Source organism: Rhynchophorus ferrugineus, unplaced genomic scaffold (genome assembly GCF_030347505.1).
Source record: "Rhynchophorus ferrugineus isolate W39M unplaced genomic scaffold, kcgeb_rfMv2 rfM3, whole genome shotgun sequence".
NCBI lineage: Eukaryota > Metazoa > Arthropoda > Insecta > Coleoptera > Curculionidae > Rhynchophorus > Rhynchophorus ferrugineus.
Genome location: NW_027472582.1, coordinates 5,704,929 through 5,732,152, shown reverse-complemented (window position 1 = coordinate 5,732,152; position 27,224 = coordinate 5,704,929). Strand labels below are relative to the sequence as shown.

The 27,224-nt window shown below is 32.5% G+C and overlaps 2 protein-coding genes across 2 annotated transcripts; both read left to right on the top strand.

The window, feature by feature from the left end:
- Positions 1-693: 693 nt before the first annotated feature.
- On the top strand, positions 694-11,241 carry LOC143193116 (alpha-tocopherol transfer protein-like). Its single transcript, XM_076399085.1, has 9 exons — positions 694-881; positions 955-959; positions 1,009-1,047; positions 2,852-3,157; positions 3,208-3,367; positions 5,792-6,041; positions 7,799-7,909; positions 10,876-10,978; positions 11,036-11,241. The coding sequence occupies exons 1-9, from the start codon at positions 694-696 to the stop codon at positions 11,176-11,178; spliced, it is 1,305 nt and encodes a 434-aa protein (XP_076255200.1). The 3' UTR covers positions 11,179-11,241.
- A 6,226-nt stretch (positions 11,242-17,467) lies between these two features.
- On the top strand, positions 17,468-26,316 carry LOC143193607 (alpha-tocopherol transfer protein). Its single transcript, XM_076399927.1, has 7 exons — positions 17,468-17,602; positions 17,664-17,822; positions 20,203-20,365; positions 20,424-20,670; positions 22,464-22,574; positions 22,636-22,738; positions 25,981-26,316. The coding sequence occupies exons 2-7, from the start codon at positions 17,672-17,674 to the stop codon at positions 26,130-26,132; spliced, it is 927 nt and encodes a 308-aa protein (XP_076256042.1). The 5' UTR covers positions 17,468-17,602; positions 17,664-17,671; the 3' UTR covers positions 26,133-26,316.
- The last annotated feature ends 908 nt before the right edge of the window (positions 26,317-27,224 follow it).

The window sequence follows — 27,224 nt, the reverse complement described above, 5'->3', positions numbered from 1 at the left end:
ACTGTTGGTGCCCTATTGATGGCGCCACCGTTCTTATTCAATAAAAATTGTTAAACATCTTGTTTGGAATGATAATATATTCCTAAGAATATTATACTATTGTTATTATAATGTAGCGTTTACAGAAATTCTATTTATTATTTACTGTTCTTGTACAAACGTTTTAACCATAGTTTTGATGCTGTTAATGATGACTAGCATGCAGGTTGTTATTTATTCATATTTAACAATATGTGATTATGTTGCAAAATCTCGTTGATTACACTTGATATTTTAGTAGTACAAAATAAACTACAATTACAAACCTGATTATTTTATTTAAAACACAAACAATGGGCTTTTGTCATCGTTGTCGATATATCAATCTTTTGTCTTTAAATTCATTTTGAAGGATTCACAACAACTGTAGGCAATATTGTATATTTGTAAACGACTTCATATTCAAGTGTTACGATGCGTTGAAAATTTCTGAATTTGTACCTAATAAATCGCATTTGCGGGAAGTTTTACTTTTTCGAATGCGCAAAGAGTATTCTGGACAGTCAAAAAACATTGAAGACGAGGACTTGAAGACATTACTTCATTAAACCAACGGTAGGGATCGTTATCGACTACAATTGATGCGTTTGGACCGACCACCTAGCGATAGATGATCAGATTATGAGCAAAAGCACAATACTGTTTTTATGCGGCATGATAAGGTTGTTAAAAACCCATAATCTCCAGACCTTGGTTCTTCTGATTACTACTTCAACCGATCGAGTTGTGACCTATCTGAGCAGCGCTTCATCTCTTCAGAAGCTACCCAAAAAATGGATCTATTTGCGGATACGTTGTTTTTTTGAAATGGAAGCTGTAAATTACCTGAAAGATGTTACGAAGTAGTGGCTATTGAACTCTGCCGATTTTTCACAATAAAGGTGAAAAAAAAACACTTGTATTAACTTCTTATAGTTACGGTAAGGGTATTATTAATTTTTTTAACATTTTTATATTTCTTTATTCTAGCTTCAGTGTTGGGTTCGATTAAACGATATAACGATATGGGTAAAAACGATTATAGCTTTATTTTACACTGTTACTTATGAATAACCACAAGCATCAAGTCTATCTATGCCCTAGCTTAATTTGAAGTTGATGCAGCTAACACAGCAAAATTATATTCAGCTTTGCAAATGTTAAAAAAATTAGCAAACTAATGTTTTGGTTTAATGACAATTTTTTATCCCTACATAGTATAAAACAAAGTTGCCTTTTCTGTCCCTATATCCCTATGTGCGCTTAAATCTTTAAAACTACGCAACGGATTTTGATGCGGTTTTTTTCAATAGATAGAGTGATTCAAGAGGAAGGTTTATATGTATAATACATGCATAATATACTAAGGCAACATTGCTAATTTTAGAGGTTTCTAACGTGATGTCGTAAATTAACCTATTTTTTTAGGCTTATTTAGCAATTAGCAAAAACGCTGCCTAACCCTACGAGTTAGATTAAATTAATGTACTACAGTATTGTACACCATAAAAAGGTCTACAAAAAAGTTCGCGATGGTATATGTTTATCTTTTAGGGATAACCCACATTAACTATTTTTATTGTTTACTTTTTACGTGAGAAAATGGTTTATTTACGAAGCTATTTTAAGCAATACGGCATTAATCCTTATCGAATTAAGTACCTTAAATACAGTGTGCAATTAATATAGATCAATATGGTTCCTTACAGCATGTAAATTAAACAAATATTTTCGGAGATATTACAAATTTAAAATTTGCGTTTAAAAATGTGTAATGTAATAAAAATTGTATGAATTTAGATATTCCAAAGATAGCAGGAAATCTTCATAGTAAGTATAGGGGAAGAGGAATTGTTTTACTCCAAATTTAATGCGTGCAGGCCAAGGGCAGTAATGAATGAACCAAAAATACTGGATCGATTTTAATCATGTTTTCATTGAGTGACATAGGCATATATATTTTATGCCCGTGCAAAGTCGGAGCGTGCCGCTATGTTTTTATATACAACGTTCATATTTTTTCTGTAGCGTATTTAATTTAGTATCAGCATTGAACCCGTGCGAAGCCGGGGCGGGTCGCTAGTTTATAATAACTTGAAAAAAACAGACTAACATATGTTCAATAGTACAGAAAAAATTAAAGGTCATATTTTAAATGTATCTTGAGGAACATATTGCAGGAAAATAATTCGCAAAAATTTGAATTTTATTCAACTGATGGTTGGTAGTTGCTTTTTATAGTTCTAGATAATTTAACTAAATTTAAACATTTCGGCTTACTAATGGTTACCCAATTCATCAGACCATCCTAAACAAAAGCACCATATTTATTACGATAAATATATTGCAAAGGACTATTAAGTTAAAGGCTTGTACCCAATAATATATATCATGTGAGATCTAATAAAAAGATTTCATAAATTTAGAAAAAAAAGGTTGGGAGGTACAAAAATGATTAGGGCATATTGTCAATCCACAAGAATTAGTTGGGGACTGCTTGGAGGATTAGGGAGTTATTTATTAATAGGACGTGAATTTTAGCCTAAAAATTAATTAAAGATCTTCGGATTTTCTGTGGTTTAGGGAATTGAGACATTTTTTAATCAAGTTCAGTGTCGAATAATTTTAAAGAACTATCACACATTTTATATATTATATATATGGTGACATTCAAATGGGAAGAACTACCTCAGCTGTCATGTTCTACATACATTGATCGATACAAGTTCCAATACAAATAGCTTAAAAGAACTGGATGGGTTCTCCTTAAACCCGTCTTGAATTGATCCAACACCTAACAATTGAAATCAGTCTCTGGCCTACAATTTAGTAGGCCTTGTGATCGCTAAAACTAACCCCGCGCTTGTCAAGGCCACCCAAGAAACTTCTAAATCTGCGTGCTATTGTTTTTATTCGAATTTAACAGTAACCATATATAATGATCACTGTAGTTGGTCATTGGATGTAACACCTAGCAACAAAGAAATGAGCGCAACAAGCAAATTGAGTAACAAAAATCGAGACGATATCAAGAAATTGGTGTTGGCGAAATTGAACCAAACCGAAGATGCGTTAAACCAGGAGGTCGAGGGACTGAAGACGTGGTTGAGGAAACAAAGGAACGTACCTGAAATACCCCGTAGGTATCTTATTGTTGATTATGCGAATTGTTGGTAGTCTTTTTTTCAGCGGACGCTGTGATAGAGAATTTCGTGATTTTAAATAAATTTAATGTTAAAAAGGTGAAGGATAAGCTGAAGATGTACTATCAGATACGGTGGGATATTCCAGAATTTTATGTTAATAAGAATCCAAAGTTGACTCATATGAAGAGTATAGCTGAGACAGTGTGAGTATAAAATGTTTTTGTCTGTGTTAAGTTTATTTCATGACGTTATGGCGAATAGAGTTTTTGAATTCAGTGATTGGAGACAAGCCACTTTACTCTATTGTTAAAAATTACACATATTTGACAGAAGAGTGGGGAGAAAAGGTTTTTTTTTGGAAAGTTTAATTTTGACAGAAAAAATCGGTTTATTCACAAAAATATAAAGTATAAGGTTCAGTTACTAGTTGTATATCAATACCAAGTACAAAATACACATAAGGAATCATTGTATGTTCGTTATTTCATGATTTTGATGCATTTGTAAGGTAGTGAAGAGTAAAATAAGCGGATATTATAAGAATTAGAGGCCAAAGAGGTCTTCAACGCCATCAAATTTGGTTTATAGCAATATTGGTTTGTATGTTTATTGATAGTAATGTGAGCTGCTAACCTTGATCAAAGACATTCATGTTGAAATCTACCGGTGATTATCCATGCTATAGGCTAAATAATTCCTTTTTTAATTCTTATTTTTATTTATTGATGAATAATGTCTTTGCCGATATTGTTAGAATATTTAAAGAATTAAAAAATTGAAATAAAAAAATCAAGAGACTAAAAAGATGTGCAATGCTTTAAGTATTTTGTTAAAATTTCAATTGATAGTTAATTAAGCCTTTAAATTATATCACTTAATGTATGCAATATTTAATCGAAAAAACATGAATCGAATTACAATAAACAAAAACGTTTCGTACAATTTTTACAATTTCTCTCTTGTGTTGTCTCATTGAAAATATTCACGCAGTTTATTTTAGAATAATTAGAATATAAATGATGATATGATATTTTGTTTGAAAAAAAATATATGTAAGAAAAAATAAAATGGCCATTGATGTCGTCATTGCAAAATGTACTGATGAAGCTTGCAGATTTAATGTATTGAAGCTGATTGGATGGGATAAGGAAAGTGTCATACACCATGAATTGTTGAAACTAACAGGTCAATTGAAAAGGCCCGGTCCACTATAGCAAAACATTTTTTTTGTCATAATTATTTTTTTATTCAATATAATTCCCGATTACAGTGACCCTCCAACTTTTCGATACCATTTTTGTAACACGATTTGTCCCAATAAACGGCTTCAAAATAGGCGTCCATTTCAGTAATCAACTCTTCATTCGCCGAAAATTTCTTCCCAACGGGCACTTTTTTGAGATGTGAGAACAGGAAATAATCGCTGGGGACCAGATCTGGAGAATACAATTCACGGTTTTTTGTCGTCGTTTTCACTGACTTGTGACACGGTGCATTGTCTTGGTGAAGCAGCACTTTCTTTTTCTTCAAATGCGGCCCTTTTCGGCGATTTCGTCCTTCAAACGGTCCAATAACGCTGTGTAATAGTCGCTGTTGATGGTCCTTCCTTTTTCAAGGTAGTCAATGAAAATAATGCGCGTCCCAAAATACAAACGCCATAACCTTGCCAGCCGATCATTGAGTTTCCCATTGAGTCCCACGCTTTGGAGCTTTCCTGCGCAGTTCACTCGGGTGGCTGTTGATTGGACTTCGGAGTGAAACGATGGAGCCATGTTTCATCCATAGTCACATATCGACGCAAATACTCGGGTTTATTACGCTTGATCATCTACAAACACTGCTCCGAATCATCAACTCGTCTTTGTTTTTGGTTAAAAGTGAGCTCGCGCGGCACCCACTTTCACAGAGCTTTATCATACCCAAATATTCGGGATTCATATGATGTACACGTTCAGTAGATATCTTTAGAGCGTCTGACATTTCATTCAATTTCAATTTAGGGTCATTCAAATTCATCAATTTGTCATTTTGTGGATTTTTTAAATGTATTCGTCGGTAACAACCCCTTTTGGGCGTCCACTGCGTCCCCCGTCTTCGGTGCTCATTTCACCACGTCTAAACTTAGCATACCAACCCTGGATAGTTGATTTTCCTGGGACAGTGTCCGGAAACTCGGCATCAAGACAAGTTTTTGCTTCAACTGTATTTTTCCCTTCAAAATGCAATATTTTATCAACACGCGAAACTCCTTTTTATCCACTTTTTTCAGAACAACAAAAGTTGCTTCACTTAAAATGCTATAATTCACAAACTAATGATCGAAAAGCTGTCAAATTTATACCCGCATCTTTTGAGGGTTAGGTCTAATTAGAAAACACATGAATTTAATTCTAGTAGCGCATAGCATATTATCTTGGTATTCCTTGAAACTCCCAACAGATTTTGAGCTTTTAGCCTCGGTTTTCGTTAATCATACTTGGTCTGTGTTAATAATCTCCAAAAAATGCTAAAGCATTAGGAAGACTTGACCAATAATATTAAATAATTATATATTGATGTCCATACTGATCGTGTATGACGGCTCGTGTTGTATTTCTAGCTTATTTCAATTTTATATGTTGTTTCAGTTGCTGGGTACCTTTGCCTGAACTAACTCCACAAGCGAACCGTGTTATAATGATGAAATTTCTAAACGCCGATCCCAGTATATTTAATATCTGGGATTTTATAGCCTATTCCTACAATATCGCGGAGGTACGTCTGAGGGAGGATGTCGCAACCTCCGATGTATTTATTTATGATTTTGATGGGATAACATTCTCTCATTACATGAAAATATCACCCGATTGTTTACGAAAAGCCAGTATAGTTTTGGAGGTAAGTCTGCTCAGTATTTCCCGCTTTTTTTGGCCATGGTTAAATTTTATTTCTAGAAGAAATATGAAATTGTTTCATCACGTTGCTTTTTTGCTCTTTGGTAGTTAGAAAGCAAAATATGACAAAATATATTTCTAAAACATTCATTTTCAAGTCGTGATAACTTTAACTGTACATATCCTTCGTCCGATTCTTTCCGTTCAAATGCGCCATAGTATGGCTTCATTGAACAAATACTGCTATAGATATGTCATTAGTTTGAAATTATACGAAATTAATTTTTCTTCAACCTTATATAATGTCGTGCAGTGTTTTAGTAATGTAGAAGACATTTCAGTGAATAATTTTTACCATTGCTAAATAATACAAAAGTGTTTTCTGTCTAATATAAATATTAAATTTTACAGAAAATTAAAATTATCTTTATCAAAAATAGCTGAAAACCCATCCATCTAGCTCCAACTGATCGTTATAATCAAATGTTTTATTGCAGACTTTAACCAAGTTTACGCATTGTTCTCTAACCAAATGTTTCTCGACTATTCATATAGCATATAATTTCTGGTTTTATGGAAGCAATAGATTATTTTGTTAAATCTTTTTCTCTTGGTTTGTCAGTTTGCTGTTATTTTCGTAAATCTTCTAAGATTCTGATACAAGAGCGAAGCTGTATGTTCAGAATACATTTATTTATACTAAATTAACAAGTCAATTGAAAAGTCACCGTCCTACCACAGTAAAACACATTTTTTGGCAAAATTAGTTGTTTTTATGCAACGTAATTCCCTTCAAAGGTGATACACTTATTATAGTGATCCTCCATCTTTTAGATACCATTTTTGTAGTACGATTTGTCCTTTGCTTCAAAATAGGCCTCAGTTTCGGCGATCAACTCTTCATTCGACGAAAATTTCTTTCGTCAAACAGTCCAATAACGCTATGTAATAGTCGCTGTTGATGGTTCTCCCTTTTTCAAGGTAGCCAATGAAAATTATTCCATGCGCATCCAAAAACATAAACTTGCCAGCCGACTTCGGTTGCTTTTTCCCACGCTTTGGAGCGGGTTCATCGTGTGCAGTCCACTGTCGACTGTCGATTGGTATTCGGGGTGAAATGATGAAGTCATATTTCATCCATTGTCACATATCGACGCAAAAACTCGGATTTATTATGGTCAAAACTGAGCTCGCGCGGTACCCACTCTGCACAGAGTTTTTTCATATCCAAATATTTGTGAATAATATGATGTGCAAGTTCGGTTGATATTTTTACAGTGTCTACTATTTTATGCAGTTTCAATTTACGGTCATTCAAAATTATTTTGTTGATTTTTTTAATGTTTTCATCGGTAATAACCTCTTTTGGGCATCCACTGCGTTTACCGTCTTCGGTGGTCATTTCACCACGTCTAAACTTAGCATACCAATCCTTGATGGTTGATTTTCTTGGGGAGTGTCCGGAAACTCGGCATCAAGCTAAGTTTTTGCTTCAACTATATTTTTCCCTTCAAAAAGCAATATTTCATCAACACTCGAAATTCCTTTTTATCCATTTTTTTCACAATAACAAAAGTTGCTTCACTCAAATTGCTATAACTCATATAATGATCCGACAGACAATATACACATATATATATGTATATATACGGGAGAAATATATGAGAAAGAATATTCGGATACATAAAATCGTTTCTGTTTTAATTTTAATATAGATGTTTTCCATATAAAATTAATAACGTAGTTATTATGATTTCGCAGAGAGTATATTCTAGCAGAGTAGCTGGAATTCACTATTTGAATTTACCCACATCACTGGAGGTGTTGATCAAGATTGTCAAGGTCATGCTGAAGGAGAAACTACGAAAAAGGGTGAGTCTGTGACGGAAATACGTTATTTTTATGATATTTTTCTTGCAAATTCAGTGTGTTATCGAGAACATTTTATATATTATTGTATTTTAATTGGTGGTACATAAGCGGCGTTTTATCCATTTATCTGTTGGAATATGAATTTTCGAAAGTTGAAAAAGAAATCGTCGAAAGTAGCAAAACTTCCTTTTTTATATTTATTGAAAGAGATAATGACCAAAATTGGTAAATAATATCTAATAATACTTTCGATACTTAATCTCATATAAAACTGTTTTATGGAGTATATTAGGTCTGTCGGTAATTCGTTTCTGGATTTTATAATAGATTTTACTATTTTACCGTAATAACTACACAAGTTACTTAAGTCAGCGACGCATTACTGGTTTATTATTGCTTTATTTAAAAAAAACTGATGAAAATCATAATTTGATGAAAAAGACGTGAGCATACTCCAACCAATACATTTTCGACAGTTTAAATATGGTGGTTTGAATGTTCAAGGCAAATAATGTCGTGGTATTTTAGAAACGATTGAATATGTGAAATTGTAGGAGCTAATAAATGAAGAAGATATGATAAATTGTGAATGATTACATGCGATGGTGCAGATTCAAAAGAAGACGGGTGTCATATGAACTGAAATACCGTGTCAAGGTACGAAAGAAAGGCATTTTTCTACATCAGATGGTAATAGGTGATAAAAAACTGATATATTTCGAATATCCTAAGCAGAAATCGTGGTTAGCGGAGACGGCTCATCAACAGCAAGGCCAAACCGCGTTGGTGACAAGTATTAACTGTTGAAACCAAAACAAATAGTCAATTAGAACTGGTCACTGATCGAAAAAGGTCGATAATATGCTCAAGGGTAACATGATAAAGAGATTTTGCGGCACGACAACGCATCATTTCATACAGCAAAATTAGTTAAAAAGTGTTGAAATCACTTGGACGTAAATTTTATCTCACCCGTCTTATTCTACAGACCTATCTCTATGCGATTACCACCTTTTAGTATCGATGGGACACACGCTTGCAGAGAAGCATTTCGCTGATTACGAAGAAGTTTAAAGGATTTTTTCGATGCTGTTGGAATGACATCTATAAATTGCAGGAGATATGAGCAAATTGTATAAGATAAAATGACCAATACTTTGAATATATTTAACTATCCGTTGTAAATGTGTTTTCTTTTGAAAAAATACCAGAGAAAGTTTAGCGACACACCGCAGATACTTAACGATGTTCTAAGATAAACTATGTCTAAGTAAATACTCTAAAATTACTACCTTTAATATACAATTATTTTTCTTATTGAGTACTTATTTTCCATCCGATCTTATATTATCAATTACTTCTTCATTGTCTACAAAATAAGCTTTAAAACAATTAGATATACATTTTAGATGATACATATGAGAATACAATAGTGTTTTAGCTAACGAAATAATAAATAGAGTTGATAATAATTAATAGGTATTATATTAACGTCGTCCAGGCTTACTGCACGAAATTCGAATGGAAATTCATGCGATGAAACTCCATTCTTCAGCTATAATCATACGCTGGCTGCTTCGTTGTTAATTTTTTATTCAGAAAATGGCGTAATTGTCCTGCCTTGTTGTTTGAGGGTCTCTCGTTCATTAGTATTTCATGATATTTTTTTTGCAGCGCAGGAATTACGAATTTAGCGAAAGAACGAAAAAAGTGCCTTTCATGTTGCGTACAATGTAAGCTGGCGGAGTGTAGAATACTAATATTATGTAAAATGTGTGGACATATTTTATTAATTTATTCGTATAAATAAATATTTAGTTAATGTAGATACTGTAAATATATAGGGCGTTAGTTTAAAGTTTGAAAATATAAAGAAAAATTGGGGTTTTCCTGACTTGTTATGACCGTTTTTTCCTCAATATAAGTTGTAAACATATTAATTCAAGTAATAATGGTTAATTCGCGAGTATTATTTGGGGGTCTATAGTAGAACAAATACTCCTGATCTCAGCAGTCACAGTTTAATTTGTGAATAGCAACATTCATTAACAATATCCTTCTATATTCCTTTAATATTAATATTATTAGGCCTATAAGTAGTTTTAAAGGATTTCTTTACAAGGTTCGGAGAATATGAAGGATTGGGTAGCACTATCTAAATATTCCCGAGTATGTTTTAAAGCGTTTTACAACATGTAGTTGAATTTTATCGTGCTGAAGGATAAAATTCTTGTCTTTGCTCGTATTCCTGTCGTTTTCCACCGCACTGTTCAGCCCAAACGCATAAATTGTTGCCGATTGCAATCTTCGTTGATGTTTTCATTCGGTTTTGATGATAGTGTACAACATCAAGTTGATCCCACCAAATACAGATTTTTAGCTTGGACATTCGGTTTGGTCATTGATGATAGTGCATGACCACGTAGCCCCCATGAATAAATTCCTTCGTCTTGGATTATTGAGCTAGATCAACGTTTCATCGCAAGTAAGAATATGATACAAGAAAGCTTTCCGATTTTGCTGTTGAAGCAAATGACCATACACCTTTCAATAACTCTTCAAGCTCTTCAATTTGTAGGGAACAAAGTATTCAAGCTTTTTGGACGATTTCGTTCTTCAACCGATTGGAGGTGATTTTTTTACACGGATCATCATCGAGAAATGCCTTCAGATCGTCATACTACATTTGTTTTGTTGACAGTAGACAGTACATAGTAGACAAAACATAGCGATAGAATCATTATACGGAGCATTAGATATCTTTTCATTATTTTGGACACAAAAGTCGGTTAAAATTAATGAAATTATAACATCTAGATGTTATGCAAACTTGAAAAACCGCGCGTTTTAATGGACAAACAATGAAGGACAAACAAAATGACACAAACAATGATTGTAATACATGCAAGAACCTAGTAATATTGCTATAAATATGAATAACAACCCCAACAATTTTTTTAAAACAGATATGCATTCATAAGACAGTTGAGACTTTATATGAACACGTACCCAAGGAATCTCTACCGGAGGAATATGGAGGAAAGGGCCTCTCCCTCCTCGTCCTACATGGTATGTTGGCGTAATGTATTATATCTACGGTTCTATTCTTATTAAACATTCTCCTAGGACTATGGTTGAAAAAAATGGAAGAATATCAGGACGTTTTCGATAATTTGGAACAGATCGCTATAAATGGGAAACCAAATAAACCTATCGACGCGGAGACCGAAGCTCCCGTCCGCCACTTCAACCAGCTAGCTATCGATTAACGAACAACTGACTGTGTTCCTCATTACAATATGTATAACATACATTTTATGTGGTTTCAGACAGCGTACTTGTTAAAATATAAATAAATTTATAATATAATTAATATTTTAATAAATTATGTGTATATTTTGGAAAATTATTAAATAAATATTAATGTTAAAAATATTAAAAAATTTTGATGTCTGACCCATGCCGCAATTTTATCTAAATATAAATTGGTTAATTATTATAAATTATTTTCTTTTCTACCAGAGTGATTCTATAAGTACTTGGCCTATAAAAGAAAAAAGAAAATTTTGGAAAGTACTGACTTATTTCTCAACACCAATCTCTTTTTAGCTCGGTACAAGTGACCCAGTGATGCGCCAACTTTTTAGTCTGAATCTGAAAAATACCTTTTCTCGACGTCTGAAAACTGGGCCTCCGTGGCGGCGATGACTTCCTCATTCGACTCAAATTTCCGTCCGGCGAGTGACTTTTTCAAGTTCCGAAATAAAAAATAAATTGCACGAGGCTAAATCTGGAGAATACGGTGCCAGTTCGTAGCCCAATGCGATTAATTTTGCCGTGGTGAAGGAGGAGGTGTGAGCCGGTGCGTTATCATAGTGGAAGAGTGCTATTTTCTATTCGAAATGCGGTCGTTTTTTCTATAATTTGGCGTCGAATCTGTCCAATAAGTCCGCATAGTACAGGCAGCCGTGCAGCCGATGTAGATCATACCTTGTGAATCCCAGAAAGAGGTGGCCATCACCTGTCCGGCCGATAGGACAGTCCTCGCTTTCTTCGGAGTACGTTGCCCTGGTGAAGACCGCTGTTACGATTGTTCCTTGGTTTCTGGAGTGGATCTATGTTGCGTTGAGTGTCACAAAACGATGTAGAGACTCCTTCGACTACAAAAGCTTATATAATTTTTCTTATTAACACAAATCTACAAAAAAAAAACTAAGAGCTGTTAAGTAACGTAATTTTTATGTTTTTGCTGTCTTGAATTCGAAAATGACTTTCGTTTTGTTATAGGTATATATATATTATCCAAGCTATTGCTTTACAATTAATTAACGAGAATAAACTTAAAATATTTATGTTTACAAACTATTAACGATACATAATTTTTAGTATTTAATATATGTTCACAAGTACTAAAACGTCTCCTTTTTCAGGATAAGATCCTCTTTGTCAATTTTAGCTTGTGAGCATAAATTGCAAGGTCTCCATTTCTCTCCATTTCCTATTTTTCCTTCATCTCTTGAATGCCCTGGTAGAATCATTCACCTTGATCTATATTCACATTTGCCAAATTGTCCGAAAGCAGTGAAGGAGAACGTTATTGTAAGGAGTTTGTTAGGTAATATTTTATGCTTTTAGTACTCATTTGACGATTTAACTTCATTCTTCTTTTTGATTATCTCTCATGGTGGTGATGAAATTAGTAAAGTCATAAGTTGTCGAATGTCTAATGGACGGTAAATGAACGTGGAAGGGTACCTCGGTAGTCACCTCAAATAGTTGTGAAAAAATACTATGATCTAAAAATCGTAGCTTTTATAGCCCCTTAAAATTATAGTTCATTATCAATTACATTTGATACATACATTTCTCTACAAGGTATTATTTGACAGTTATAGCTCACTTACATTCATAAAATAAATATAAAACAGCCAAGTGTCTTGTTACTGATTATATATAAGTTACATATATGTGTTTTATGAAGATGGCACAATTAATGATGAATATATAATTAAAATAACTATATAAAATCATATTGTAGAGGTAAAATATTTATGTGGATAGATGCTTGTGTCATTGTTTAGGATATACATGAGAATTAGGTTAGAATTTTTGAGAAGACAATTCGTATTAACTGTTTGGCGACATGGCAAATGCTTTAAGAGGAGTGTAGTGGTTAAATCTAGTTTTATAAATGAAAACCTATTCAGGCAGTAAGAAAACAAATTGAGGGATATAAATATTACTTAACTAGGAATTAGAGGATCGAGAGAAACAAGAACTAAACGTAAAAATGTAAATATGCTTTATAATGAAGGTCAAATATATTACTTGCATATATAATTGTTAATTAGACTAGATTAGTCCTCCAGGAGGTATAAGTAGATAAAAAAATCGGACATAATACTCTATCTTATAGATGATATAGAAAAAATATTTTAATGTAAATGAATTTGAGGAGACAACGTTCTATTATGAATTTTGGTAACGTGCATTGGCTGTTTTATTGCAAGCTATTATACACATGAAGCCAGTGTTAATTGTGGTAAAGTGATTGATATTTAATTAAAGAGGACTTTAAAAAAGAAAAGGTTTACTAATTAATTAAAGTGATTATAGAATTATATTTTATTAAAATTAGATTTTATTGAAATGTGATTTATTTTTGGAAGCTATTAACTACTAGTAACGACAGGAATTTTATTAACTTTACTCTGAAATAAATTGAAGCCGTCGCGTTGTGAACAATATTTCTTCCAGTGTTGACAACATTGATTGACGCAATAGCATCAGACAAATCGTAGAAAACTGACATTAAAAACCTAACATTGATAATATATTATAACATTATATAATCCACTTATGCTATTGTTAACCTGTGGACTTGTTACATTTATTTGAAACTTTGACTCTACTTGCGAAACAATAATAAAATGTATTCTAAAATAAGTGTGTTGTCAACCTTCAAGTACCAATTCTTCGTGGTAAATTGCACCGGTTTAAACATATCCATAAAATTTACAAAACTAGCCACTATTTTTTAAATGGGTTGTTGTTATTGTTATTCAAAATAACTACATTAATATTGTCGCTGCCCAGTAGTATCATATATAGTTTCTGTAATAGCACTTGACTGATTTCGTTTCTTCGTTTGGTTACTCAGGTATGTAGGTAGAAGAAAAATGATATTTTTCACAATTATATATTTGTACCTTCCAAGGGGCATTATGTCTATTTTAAGTTTAGATTTGCATAGGTGGTAGTAACTTATTCCAAGATATTTTATGATCTCTAAGTTCAGAGGTACAAGTGACATTTTATATTATGAGCTTACATGTTTCCTTGTAATAGTTTCACTTGAAACATACATTCATTGAGAAAAATTGATAGAGTTCATATTGATCAAAATATTTCAAATAATTTTCTACAACTGTTTCCTATCTTTCTTGTATCATGGCGATATCTTGCTGAAAGAACTACATTGGTTTGGCAGTGATCCATTCATCGATGTATTTTCGTACTTCTTCAGCATTTTGAAACTGTGAAAGCAAGCTATGATGCATCGATCTATACAGTAAGTACGACCGAACTTGCTTGACTGTAACCTTCACAGCTCTTATAATGTGTGGCCGAGTGTTGTCACGATGATGATGATGTACGATGATGATTTTCTTCTGTTTTTGCTACTGCTACTTCTTTTTCGCAGCAATACATTTTTCAATTTGTTTAATTGGCAATTGATGTCGTCTGTTACAAAAACATTACACTTTACTAGATCCGCTATATACCCAGCATGATTTTGTGATAATGAATATTCCGCATCGTTGTCGATGTGTAGTAGATCCACTTGGCATAGGCTGTCAAAAATAGGTCACAGAACACTCTTTTGTTTACCTATCAAGTAAGGCGATGTTGAAGCGGTTTGAAAAGGCACTTTAGTCAATTCCCCACCTTATTGAAACAGTTGATTCACTAACAGCTAAGCTCTTTGAGTGTTTAAGGCGAATTTTTATTCAGTAAGTCGTAAAATTTTATTGTCTGCACTTTTTTTCCTCGTAAGGGCTTTTTTTGTTTGTTCAAAGATCAGATCATAACTTAGGATCATTGTTATTGGCTCCATTTACATCAGCAGAAGACTATAGGGAAGTGAACATGTATATACATGTATATGATTAGCTAGTTGAGTGCTGGTGTACTTAAAATTAATATGATAACGAACGACATTTTAAATAAATTTGGTTGTATTACACGATTTTGTTGTTTGCAAGGTTGTATTTTGTTGTGAGGTAAGTTTAGCTAATGATATTGTTTCTCTTTAAGAAAACAGTTCATCATAACATAATTGTTATTATATTATATTATATAATTAATTTTTTAAAGCAACTAATGAAAATAAAGTTGGGAAACCGAAATAAATTAAAGTTATATCAATAGATACTTATTATGTTGCTCAAATTTGCTATTATACCTTTCCTTCTCTATAAGTTAAAGCTTTTAACTGAGCTACTGAAAATATAGAGTGAGGCAAGAGCCCCGCTACCATTAACGCAATGTCCGCTGAGTGGCAATAATGGAACGATTATTTTAAGTAAATATTGTCACTATTTCTGCTCGTTCTTGTGGCGTATATTTATCGATAATAAAATTGGACGTCTACACAACAAAATGGTTAAAGCAAAACTGAGCTAAACGTCACATAACTAAGATGAAGCGCAATCAAAATGGTAGCGAGACTTTTGCCCCACTCCATATTAATGGAAGTAAAAGGAATAAAATAAAATTAATGATAAATATGATACATTTCGAAATATTGAATTGTATATTGAAATTGATATATGTATATTCATAACTAATTTGTATTATGTTTATCTTTGTATTTCGGTTTTTCTCGACTCGACTCTTCTCTTGTAACTACGTATTTTTCATTTAGTAGAATCTATTCACTTTGTGTACTCCAATTATGTACAGTGTTGTCGGGAACAATGTTGGTACCCATTCCTTACATATTTTTATCAAACAACATGCTTACCCATCACCAAGAAAGACTAGGAACCATGACACTTTGTCATATTGTGAGCTTTGACTACTATCATCTTATCCTTATAATTTTCTGTTTTTTTCATATCTAAAATATATAATAATTGTTATTTATATTTTAATATAAGTAACGTTTTCAAATGAATTTTTTGCCAGTAACATATAGTAGTAACTTGTACATAATGAGATTAATATATACTAGTGATAACCCTGTGTAATAAATTGGACCACATTTTATTTAGTTAATAATGTTTCTTTCTCAACAGGGTAAATGAAATAATTTAAAAATCATATGTTACCAAAAATTATTTTCACAGTATTTTGGATATAAGATCAGGAATGTATTTGATATTTAACATCAATTTAAATAATAGATGTCTCTATATTAAAACATATCATAATAACTATCTGAAGAACTAATTTCCATTAAGTTTAATGAATTAACAAAGAATTTAATAAATTACTACATCAGTGAGTATAAGCCATATTATTTTCAGAACTCCGGAGTACCAAATATAAGTATACATGATTTTTTTAGATCTTAGTTTATTTAGTAATACACGTTGGTATATAGAATCAGAGAATATAACAGGTAAGTTGAAAAGTCCCCGGCCTACCATAGTAAAACACATTTTTTTAGCAAAATTAGTTTATTTTATTCAACATAATACGCTTCAAGGGTGATACACTGATTGTAGCGACCCTCCAACTTTTTGATACCATTTTTGTAGTGCTATTTGTCCTTTGCTCCAAAATAGGCCTCAGTTTCGGCGATCACCTCTTCATTCGACGAACATTTTTCCCAGCGAGCATTCTTTCGTAATCGGAGAACAGGAAATAGTTGCTGGGGGACAGATCTGGAGTATAGGTGGATGAGGAAGCAATTCGAAGCCCAATTCATGGATTTTTGCCATCGTTTTGCCACTGACTTTTGACAAGGTGCATTGTTTGGGTGAAGCAGCCGTTTTTCGGTGATTTCGTTTTTCAAACGGTCGAATAACGCTATGTAATGGTCGCTGTTGATGATCCTTCCTTTTTTAAGGTGGCCAATGAAAATTATTCCATGCGCCTCCCAAAATACATACGCCATAAGCTTGTCAGCCGACTGTTGCGTTTTCCCACACTTTGGAGCATGTTCATCGTGTGCAGATTGACTAAATAATTGATAAAATTGACTTTTTTTGCTTATTTATTCCACTCTTGGATCTCATCCTAGCTTGGCCTATTTAAAACAAAAATAAGTTGCATATCGTAATGAAAACATTGAGAAAAACTAAAAAAAAAATTAAATTACTTCTTGAAGTTTTTATTAAACAAAATATTACTTCTACAAAAAAAAGAACACAAGGTTCTAATACAGAATTTCAAGGTACAGACATACTCACAAAAGGTCTTGATTGTCACCTGATTACAATAGGCAATTTACCATTAACAGTGTTCAACTTTGAACCTGGGTTTTTGTCGAAATGTGCGCGTGAAACTGTGTTGTTTACGTGGTAGTTCCATTTACTAATTCATCGATTAGCGCAATTAAATATTACCCTACAATTTAATTACCGAACGGGGAATCTAATGCGTTCCGTAAACCTTTAAAAACATCGTTTAGGCTTTTATGTTCTTTGTAGATATTGATGGTTTGTCTACCAAAGTAACTAGAACGTAAGCTAATTTTTTGTGTGTTTTTGCGTTTCGCAATAAATGGTGCATGATGATTTTTCAGCTAGTAAAATGTCGAATTTGTCCAAACTATTGGAAGTGACCGAAGAAGAAAAGAAGGCCATTTTGGAGCATTTTAATACCACCGAGGATGAGTTCGAAGAACAAGTAAAGTATTTAAAGGAATGGTTGCAGCAGAGTCATCATTTACCCAAGGAAGATGGTAAGTAAATTTGATTAAATGTTATTAACTTGTTTTTTTTAATATTAATGTTCTTAATTCTTGTTTTATATAAGAAAGTATATTCCACAAACATTTTGTACTTTGCCATTATACAGAACTAAAATTCGGTTAAATTTTTAATATTTCTTAGTGAAAACTTGTGTTATTATTGCATTCTTTTGGGTTAAACTTTAAGATATATTCTAACCAGATAAGGAGTTTTCTCATATAGCTTAAATTAATCATCATTAAAATCAGTAAATTGGGATACAATGCTCTCTTCTTACATTACTGTAATTGTATCATTTTTAGAGGACTACTTCATATTTGGGTTCTACTACTACAGTAGTGAAATCACAATACATAATTAGCAAAATTGAAGTTAAAAATCAAGTAATGTTTATAATCGTAATTCATTTCTATATTTCAACCCGGAGGAATTTCTGAGTGATTTAGGTTGATTTTCCAGTTTCATATTTTTTTCATGATTTTATTCCATGAATGTTAATAATAATTGACTAATAACTAATTATAATTGACTTGTGCTTATTCTGGAATATTGTAACCTGTTGTGAACAAAGTCAGTCTATGTCCAAACCGGTTAACCATAATTACAAGAAATCAGCTAATATGTGACTGTATCGTATTTTATCGTATTGGTTTTCTATTGTTTACAGGAAGTAAAGACTGATTAAATAATCGTTTTAAAGCTATTTTTCGATGAAAAATAATTAAGTTTTGATATTAAATATGTAGTGACTAAACCAAAAATCCGACATATTTGTATTTTTAGAAGTTTGCAAACTCATCAAAATGTGCTCAGTTCAGTAGATTGAAGAGCAAGTTTAGTGAAAATGGCCAATCTTCAGTTAACCATTTAGAGTGATAAAAAATATAACAATGATGAATCATTGCTTTTTTTTTAAATTATGTACTTACATCAAATTTGTTTAGCTTGTTCAAGTATATGTTGACAATAATAACACACTGTTGCACTTTTGATGTACTACAAATTGTTGTCTGATTATCTTCATAATAAGCTAAATTTTACACGGCCTTCGTTTGACATTGCTAGTGCGTCTGTTAATCGTAGCTATTCTTCTAAAATAAACTTTTTTCAATGAGCTCCTCACGAGCTAAGCCCTTGAGTATCAAATGTGGCTTTTTTTACAGAAGACACACCATAATATTGAGTTTATTTATATCACAACTTCAACTTCTGTCCTCATTCGTCCGTTTCTGCTCATCACCTATTACATAATTGTCTACGTCTTCCATGATCATAGGACGATTAAAATAATGGACAGATATCTTCAGATGATATTGTGTTAAAACATGGTTTAATCAAATCAAACTACCTTGGAAATATATTTTAATCACTACTTAGTATAAAACAAAGTCGCCTTTTCTGTCCCTATATCCCTATGTGCGCTTAAATCTTTAAAACTACGCAACGGATTTTGATGCGGTTTTTTTCAATACATAGAGTGATTCAAGAGGAAGATTTATATGTATAATACATGCATAATATACTAAGGCAACATTGCTAATTTTAGAGGTTTCTAACGTGATGTCGTAAATTAACCTATTTTTTTAGGCTTATTTAGCAATTAGCAAAAACGCTGCCTAACCCTACGAGTTAGATCAAATTAATGTACTACAGTATTGTACACCATAAAAAGGTCTACAAAAAAGTCCGCGATGGTATATGTTTATCTTTTAGGGATAACCCACATTAACCATTTTTATTGTTTACTTTTTACGTGAGAAAATGGCTTATTTACGAAGCTATTTTAAGCAATATGGCATTAATCCTTATCGAATTAAGTACCAATATTATTATTATTATTATTATTATTATTAGTATTAAACAAATATTTTCGGAGATATTACAAATTTAAAATTTGCGTTTAAAAATGTGTAATGTAATAAAAATTGTATGAATTTAGATATTCCAAAGATAACAGGAAATCTTCATAGTAAGTATAGGGGAAGAGGAATTGTTTTACTCCAAATTTAATGCGTGCAGGCCAAGGGCAGTAATGAATGAACCAAAAATACCGGTCGATTTTAATCATGTTTTCATTGAGTGACATAGGCATATATATTTTATGCCCGTGCAAAGTCGGAGCGGGCCGCTATGTTTTTATATACAACGTTCATATTTTTTCTGTAGTGTATTTAATTTAGTATCAGCATTGCACCCGTGCGAAGCCGGTGCGGGTCGCTAGTTATATTCTAAATGACAATGTGTATTACCTATTATTAACTAATAGTATCATTATATAGTAAAATATTTTATGATTAAGCACGATATATACTTGATTATTATAGATTATAGATAGTAAATTATCTTCTCATATAATTGAATTCATTTTAGACGAAAATAAACTGAGAATAAGTCTTCTGAACAGCAAAATGAGTTTAGAAAAAGCGAAGAAATCTTTGGAAGGCTATTACAGGATCAGAGCCGTATATTCCGACGAGTTTTTCAATTGTATGATGCCCAAAACTGAGAGATACGAAGAAGCTAAGAAACTAGTGTAAGTATGGTAACACGTGATGGGTTCTTCAATCAGTTAGGTGATGATGTTTTTGTAGAACGACAGTAGTAATGCCAAAGTTGACCAACGATCTGTGCCGTATAACCATCTTTAAATTCGACGATCCGAATGGGGAGGCTACCGATCCTTATATCTATCAAATGATTGCATTGATGATGGCCGAGATACGAATCAGTCACGACTATTTCCTGTCCAACAAAATGATATTTGATTACAGTAATTGTGGTTGGAAGAACATCGTTAAATTTACACCTGCTGTTAATCAAAAGTTAGTTGATATTTTGGTAAGTAATATTGATTTAACAGGTCAATTGAAAAGTCCTCGGCCTACCATAGTAAAACACATTTTTTTGGCAATTTATTCATCATAATACCCTTCAAGGGTGATACACTGATTATAGCAACCCTCCAACTTTCAGATACCATTTTTGTAGTACGATTTGTCCTTTGCTTCAAAATAGGCCTCAGCTTCGGAGATCAGCTCTGCATTCGGCGAAAATTTCTTCTCAGCGAGCATTCTTTTGAGATATGTGAACATGAAATAGTCGCCGGGGGTCTGATCTGGAGAATACAGTAGATGAGAAAGCAATTCGACGCCCAATTCATGGATTTTTGCCATCGTTCTCTCTGCACTTTCTTTTTCTACAAATGCGACGATTTTTTGGCGATTTCGTCCTTCAAACGGTCCAATAACACTATGTGATAGTCATTGATGGTAGTCCTTCCTTTCTCAAGTTTCTGTTGTCACATATCGACGCAAAATCTCCGGTTTATTACGCTTGATCATCTTCAAACACTGCTCCGAATGGTCAACTCGTCGTTGCTTTTGGTCAAAAGTGAGCTCGCGCGGCACAAACTTTGCACAGAGCTTTCTCATACCTAAATATTCGTAAACGATATGATGTAGACGTTCAGTTGATATCTTTAGAATGTCTGTTATTTCGTTCAATTTCAATTTACAGTTATTCGAAATCATTTTGTGGATTTTTGAATGTTTTCGTCGGTAACAACCTCTTTTGGGGGTCCACCGCATTCACCGTCTTCTGTGCTCATTTTACCACGTCTAAACTTAACATACCAATCCTTGATGGTTAATTTTCCTAGGACAGTGCCCGGAAACTCGGCATCAAGCCAATTTTTTGCTTCAACTCTATTTTTTCCCTTCAAAAAGCAATATTTTATCAAAACGCGAATTTCCTTTATATCCATTTTTTTCATAATAACAAAATTTGCTTCACTCAGAATTTCAAAACTATAATTCACAAACTAATGATCCGACAGTAATCAAATTTAGATACGCATCTTTTGAGGGTTAGGGCTAACTAAAACACTTATGGATTTAATTCTAATAGCGCTATCTATGTGTCAGGCAGGGGAGTTTTGAATTGACCTGTTATGTAAACAAGACTTTTTTAAAATAAGTAGATTGTTGAACGAAATATTTTGTTTGTTTTAATAATCACCCTCAAGGATTGTTAGTTTGAGTTTACAACTCCCATTATATCTGATTTGTTCTCTTTCATTCTTAGCCGAAGTTTTTTTCATCTGATATTAATTCTACAGTATTTATCTCTATTGAACTAGGTTATATGTATACCCTAACAAATATCTTACTTATCTATACTTATTTATACCTTGTTATGTACTCCAAGGCAATGTTGAATAGAAATATTGAAAGAAAATATATGCTTAGTAAAATGTTAATTTATAAGTTGATGTTTTACTATTGGTTGATGAATAGATTGCATCAGTATGTTTTATACAAGTTAATTTTGATTTAACAGTAATTTTAAGATTTTAAGAGTTTTAGTAACCTTATTTCATGTTGTAAATCGATATCTTGATTAACTGTGGATGGCGTTGGATTACCAATCATTTCAATACGTTAAAGCAATACTATATATACGTCCCGTACGTCAAAATTGGCTTTATCATATTATGAGGAAATTACTTCTATTTTTTCTTAAGTGAAACTTTTATATAATTTTTTTATATTTTTTATATATTATTTTTATACTTTTATATTAAAGTTAAATATATTCCACCAGAAGTTATTTATGAAAATATCACCTTTCAGTTGTCCATCAACTTACGAATCGAGTCAATCCATTTTGTTAACACCACCGCATTTATTGACCAAGTCATGAAGATACTGAAAAATGTTTTACCAGCAAAAATATTTGGTAAAGTACGTATGTCCGAAGCTACACATTATTATTTTTACTGTACAAGCTTTATTCATATTTCAGATTCACACTCATAAAGATTTTGACAGCCTACATGAAGAAATAGCTCCTGAGTTCCTTCCGTCGAACTACGGGGGGAAACAGAAATCACTTGAAGAACTTTACGGTAAGTAAGCAAATTGATATACAGGCCTGTTTCGATTCTTATTGATTTTTTATTATTGAGTTTTTACTTACACTTTGTCTTATGATAGGCACTTTCAACTTAACATTTATATCACTGTTTTTATCATATACTGAGCTTTACTTACATCTTCACTGAACTAACTCTGCTCCACATCTGACTAAGCCATCATTATTTAGGAATTAGTGAACATCAACATTGATGTGTTCATGAACCTTCCGTTCATGCCTTTGGACATAACCTTGACAACGTTATCGACAACTTCCACCTTCAGGTCCTTTTGCAGTTTGTTGCTAAGTATGTCGACTATCTACAATAACGCACATACCTTAATTTCGAATCTTTGTATGATATTTCGATAACTTTGGCTGGTACAACCCCATAGTTGGTTTTAAAATCTTTTGGTTAGCAAAATGTTGCCACAGTTTAGAAAGGACAACTTTTTTCACTCTAAAATATCGTTCAGTTATATATGGTTCTGAAAATGTCTTGGCTTCTCCTCTGCTGTTCTGTGTTCCTTAATAGGCTTTTTTCAATTTGAGTAAAAAGGTATCAACTTTATATGGTATTATTATCGATTTTATACAATAAATATTCAAATTTAAAAAATCTTCAGAATTGTTTTATATGACTTATAATGGAAAATCTGTTATAGTTCACTTCTTGAAATATTTGATAGTTGCTCCTTAATGTTATGGATATCAAAAAGGTGCAAATTAATATTTAGTAAAACTGTTTTATTTTCTCTTTTTCTTCTTTTTTCTGGGTAGTGTCTAGAGTTATGTATTTATTTATACTTTTACAAAATTGATACAATAGATTCTCTCTATAAATTTAATGTTCATTTTAATATACTACTCTTAAGGGCATATTTTTGAAAGTTTCTAAACTAATATTTTAACTAGCATAAATCAGTACAAGCAGTCTTATAGTAGTTTCTCTAATTGTGTCACATTAATGTGCGTAAATATCAGTTTTAGAAATTAGTTTTAAAGAATTTACAGAAGCCTATGTTAATATTTATTAAATAGCATCGTATACCTTTGAATCTGATTTCATGTTGAACCCTCAACGACAGGCTTCACTATTCAGAATGTGTCATTTCGTAGAAACGTGATCTAAATTGATTTCCCATGTGTTGAAAATGTCTGAATTTGTTTCGAGTAAATCGGACTTACGAGATGTTTAGCCAATTTTACTTCAATTTATAGAACAAGGCAGTTGAAGGTCATCGAATACGGTCTGAAGATTGTGACAACCATGCTCCTTTGGTTTCAATATGTGAATACTTGACAAAGATTGTTTAGTATAGCAAAAAAATGTGAAGGCGAGGATTTCTAAAAACGGCCGAAATTCGAGCGAAGATACAACAGTGTTATTCTTCAGCATAATAACGCTCGACCACATGTTCTAAAACCGGTGAAAACATACTTGGAAGCATTAAAATGGGACCCTCACCGGCCGTATTCTTCAGAGCTTGTTCCTTCTGATTGCTACTTGCTCAGACATATCAGTTAATATCACAGTAGAGTAGGTAGTGTCATTTTATTGGCTTGCCAAAAATCCATTGTGTTTTCTAAACGCCCAATAAATGGCATTTCCAAATACTGCTAAATCTGTAAAGTTGCTGCAGTACTTGGAGTAATTACTTCTTCCATTCTAGCCATTTTATTTTTATCAAAACATCTCCAGATGTCAATACATTCCTGGTCAGTAGTTGTGTCTTGAATTTCGAGTTGTGCTACTATATTTGTATTTTTTGAAGTTAGAATGGAAGATACCTCTTTTGTGATAACTTTTTCTATCGCCTCGGCATTATTCGTCTACCAAATTAATACCAAATCCTGCTTTTTTAAATCTAGGATCTAAAAATGTCTAAAAAAAACTTTGCCAGTCTTTTATTGATGACATCTAATAGACGACTTTGTAATTTTTTCCTCACTTGTTTCACTTGTTAACATCCTGGATTTGATGGAATGTTACAGTCATCTTATTAACAGTATAATTAAAGACATCGTTGGGATATCTTTCACCAGATAACTCGGTGGTCAATATTTCAATGGTTTTAAAAGTTGAACACATTCTGTTAAGATAGTCCATTCGTCAACAAATAAAAATTGTTGTGCTCTTTTTAATAGTCATCAAAATAAATTGTTGAATAGTGGAGTTTTCTTATCAGAAAATATGTTTATTACAAATATTTAATATACTTTACTCACCTCTTTACCGTTAATTGTTTTAAAAGAAATTTAACTGCTACAAGAAATTTAACTGCTACTGCAAAAAATTCTTCAAATCTTTTGGAATCGATTCAATTTCTGAAACCTTTGGAAATTAATTTTAGTTTTCAAGATTTTAGAAAAAATGTTTTGACAAACAAAAGGCTTGGACAAAAATCGTGAAATTTTATCAAAAAAGCATTACCTACTATACCACCCCAACGTATTGCCTATTATGCCATTCAAAAGTATTTTACTATTTATCATTTACAATTTTATTTTTTACTCTAGAAAACTAGCGTTTTAAAATGCTGCTATTTTAATTTGCAATATAGATTTATTCACAAACAAACTAAAAAATATATATAAAACACATATATTACATATAAATCTATATAAGTATAAATTCGGCGCATACTTTCAAGGCTTTCAATACTTTCGCGGCTAGGACGACGCAGCCACATTGTTAAAAATCAGTCGAATAAACTAGTAGAGCCGAAAATAGTAACTAAAAGTAAATGACTGAAACAATAGTCAATAGTAAATAGTAATAAAATCAGTCGGACTGAAAATAATGACTGAAAACAGTAACTAGTAAAAACAGTATAACCAAAAATAGCGACTGGAATAGTCGATAGTAAAAACTGGTCATTTACTAAAGAGTCGATAGTCGTTAGCAGTCGATTGTTCCCAACACTAGTCGATTCGTAGATACACATCATTACTTCGAGATGGAATCAGTAAATTATCTGAAAGATGTAATAAAGTAGAGGCTATCGATTGACGATAATTTTGTTAAAATACATTGCATTAATTTTTTAAAAATTAAACTTCAAATTTAAAAAATCTTTTAAAACTAATTTATATGGCTTATAATACAAAAATCCGTTCTAACTCAGTTTTTGAAATATTTGAATTTGCCCTAAATGAAAACATTAGATGCTAAAAACTATTAATATTTTACTAACATTCGATATTAAATATATTAAGTGTTTCCTTTTACAGACGAATGGTGTGAACATCTTGAAAGATCCGAAGACCTTTTCCAAAAACTGTTGAACGTTAAATCGAGCGAAAAATACGAGACGGAGGCCGATGCGCAAGACATGTTCGGTTTGGGAGCCGAAGGATCCTTTAAGAAATTAGCTATCGATTAAGAGGCGAGTTTCGAAACCAATTTCCATTTGTTTATCTTTATGTTTTAGTTCGGATTGATAAAATCTGCAGAAATTAATCGCTTTCGAACGTTCTAATCGGCCAACGGATACCGACATTTTGTAGAAAGAATACATTTATATTATGGTATTGTGTTAACTATGAAATATATCGTATTTCTACGTAGTTGTTTCTGTATCATTTCATGTATTTAGTTCCTATAGATTCATATTCCCGTCTGAGCAATCTCAAGTTGATGAAAATACAATTACTAGCTTCCTAAATTTGCCATTTCAAATGGATTTGCCACATAACAATACGCCGTCAAAGAAGCTGAACAAATAATAATCCGAGAGTAAAAAACTACCTGGATTTGATCTAACAACCGGAAAAATAATGCAGGAACCGTCAGAAAAGGTGATAAAATTATTAATATTTATATTTAATGCTATTTTACGAACTAATTATTCTCCCAGCGTCTGGAAAATTGATACGATTTGTCCTTTGCTTCAAAATAGCCCTCAGTTTCGGCGATCTTCAGCTCTTCATTCGACGAAAGTTTCTTCCCAGCGAGCATTCTTTTGAGATCTGAGAACAGGAAATAGTTGCTGGGATGAGGAGGCAATTCGACGCCCAATTCATGGATTTTTGCCATCGTTTGCACTGACTTGGGACACAGTGCATTGTCTTGGTGAAGCAGCACTTTCTTTTTCTTCAAATGCGGTCGTTTTTTGGCGATTTTGTCCTTAAAACTGTCCAATAACGCTTTGTAATAGTCCGGGTGTGGTCAAACGTGAGTTCGCGCAGTACCCACTTTGCACAGAGTTTTCTCATATTCAAATATTCATGAATGATATGATGTACACGTTCATATCTTTAGATTCGTTCATTTTGTGGATTTTTAAAATGTTTTCGTCGGTAATAACCTCTTTTGGGCTTCCACTGCGTTCACCGTCTTCGATGCTCATTTCACCACGTCTAAACTTAGCATACCAATCCTTGATGGTTGATTTTCCTGGGGCAGTGTCCGGAAACTCAGTATCAAGCCAAGTTTTTGCTTCAACTGTATCTTTCCCTTCAAAAGGCAATATTTT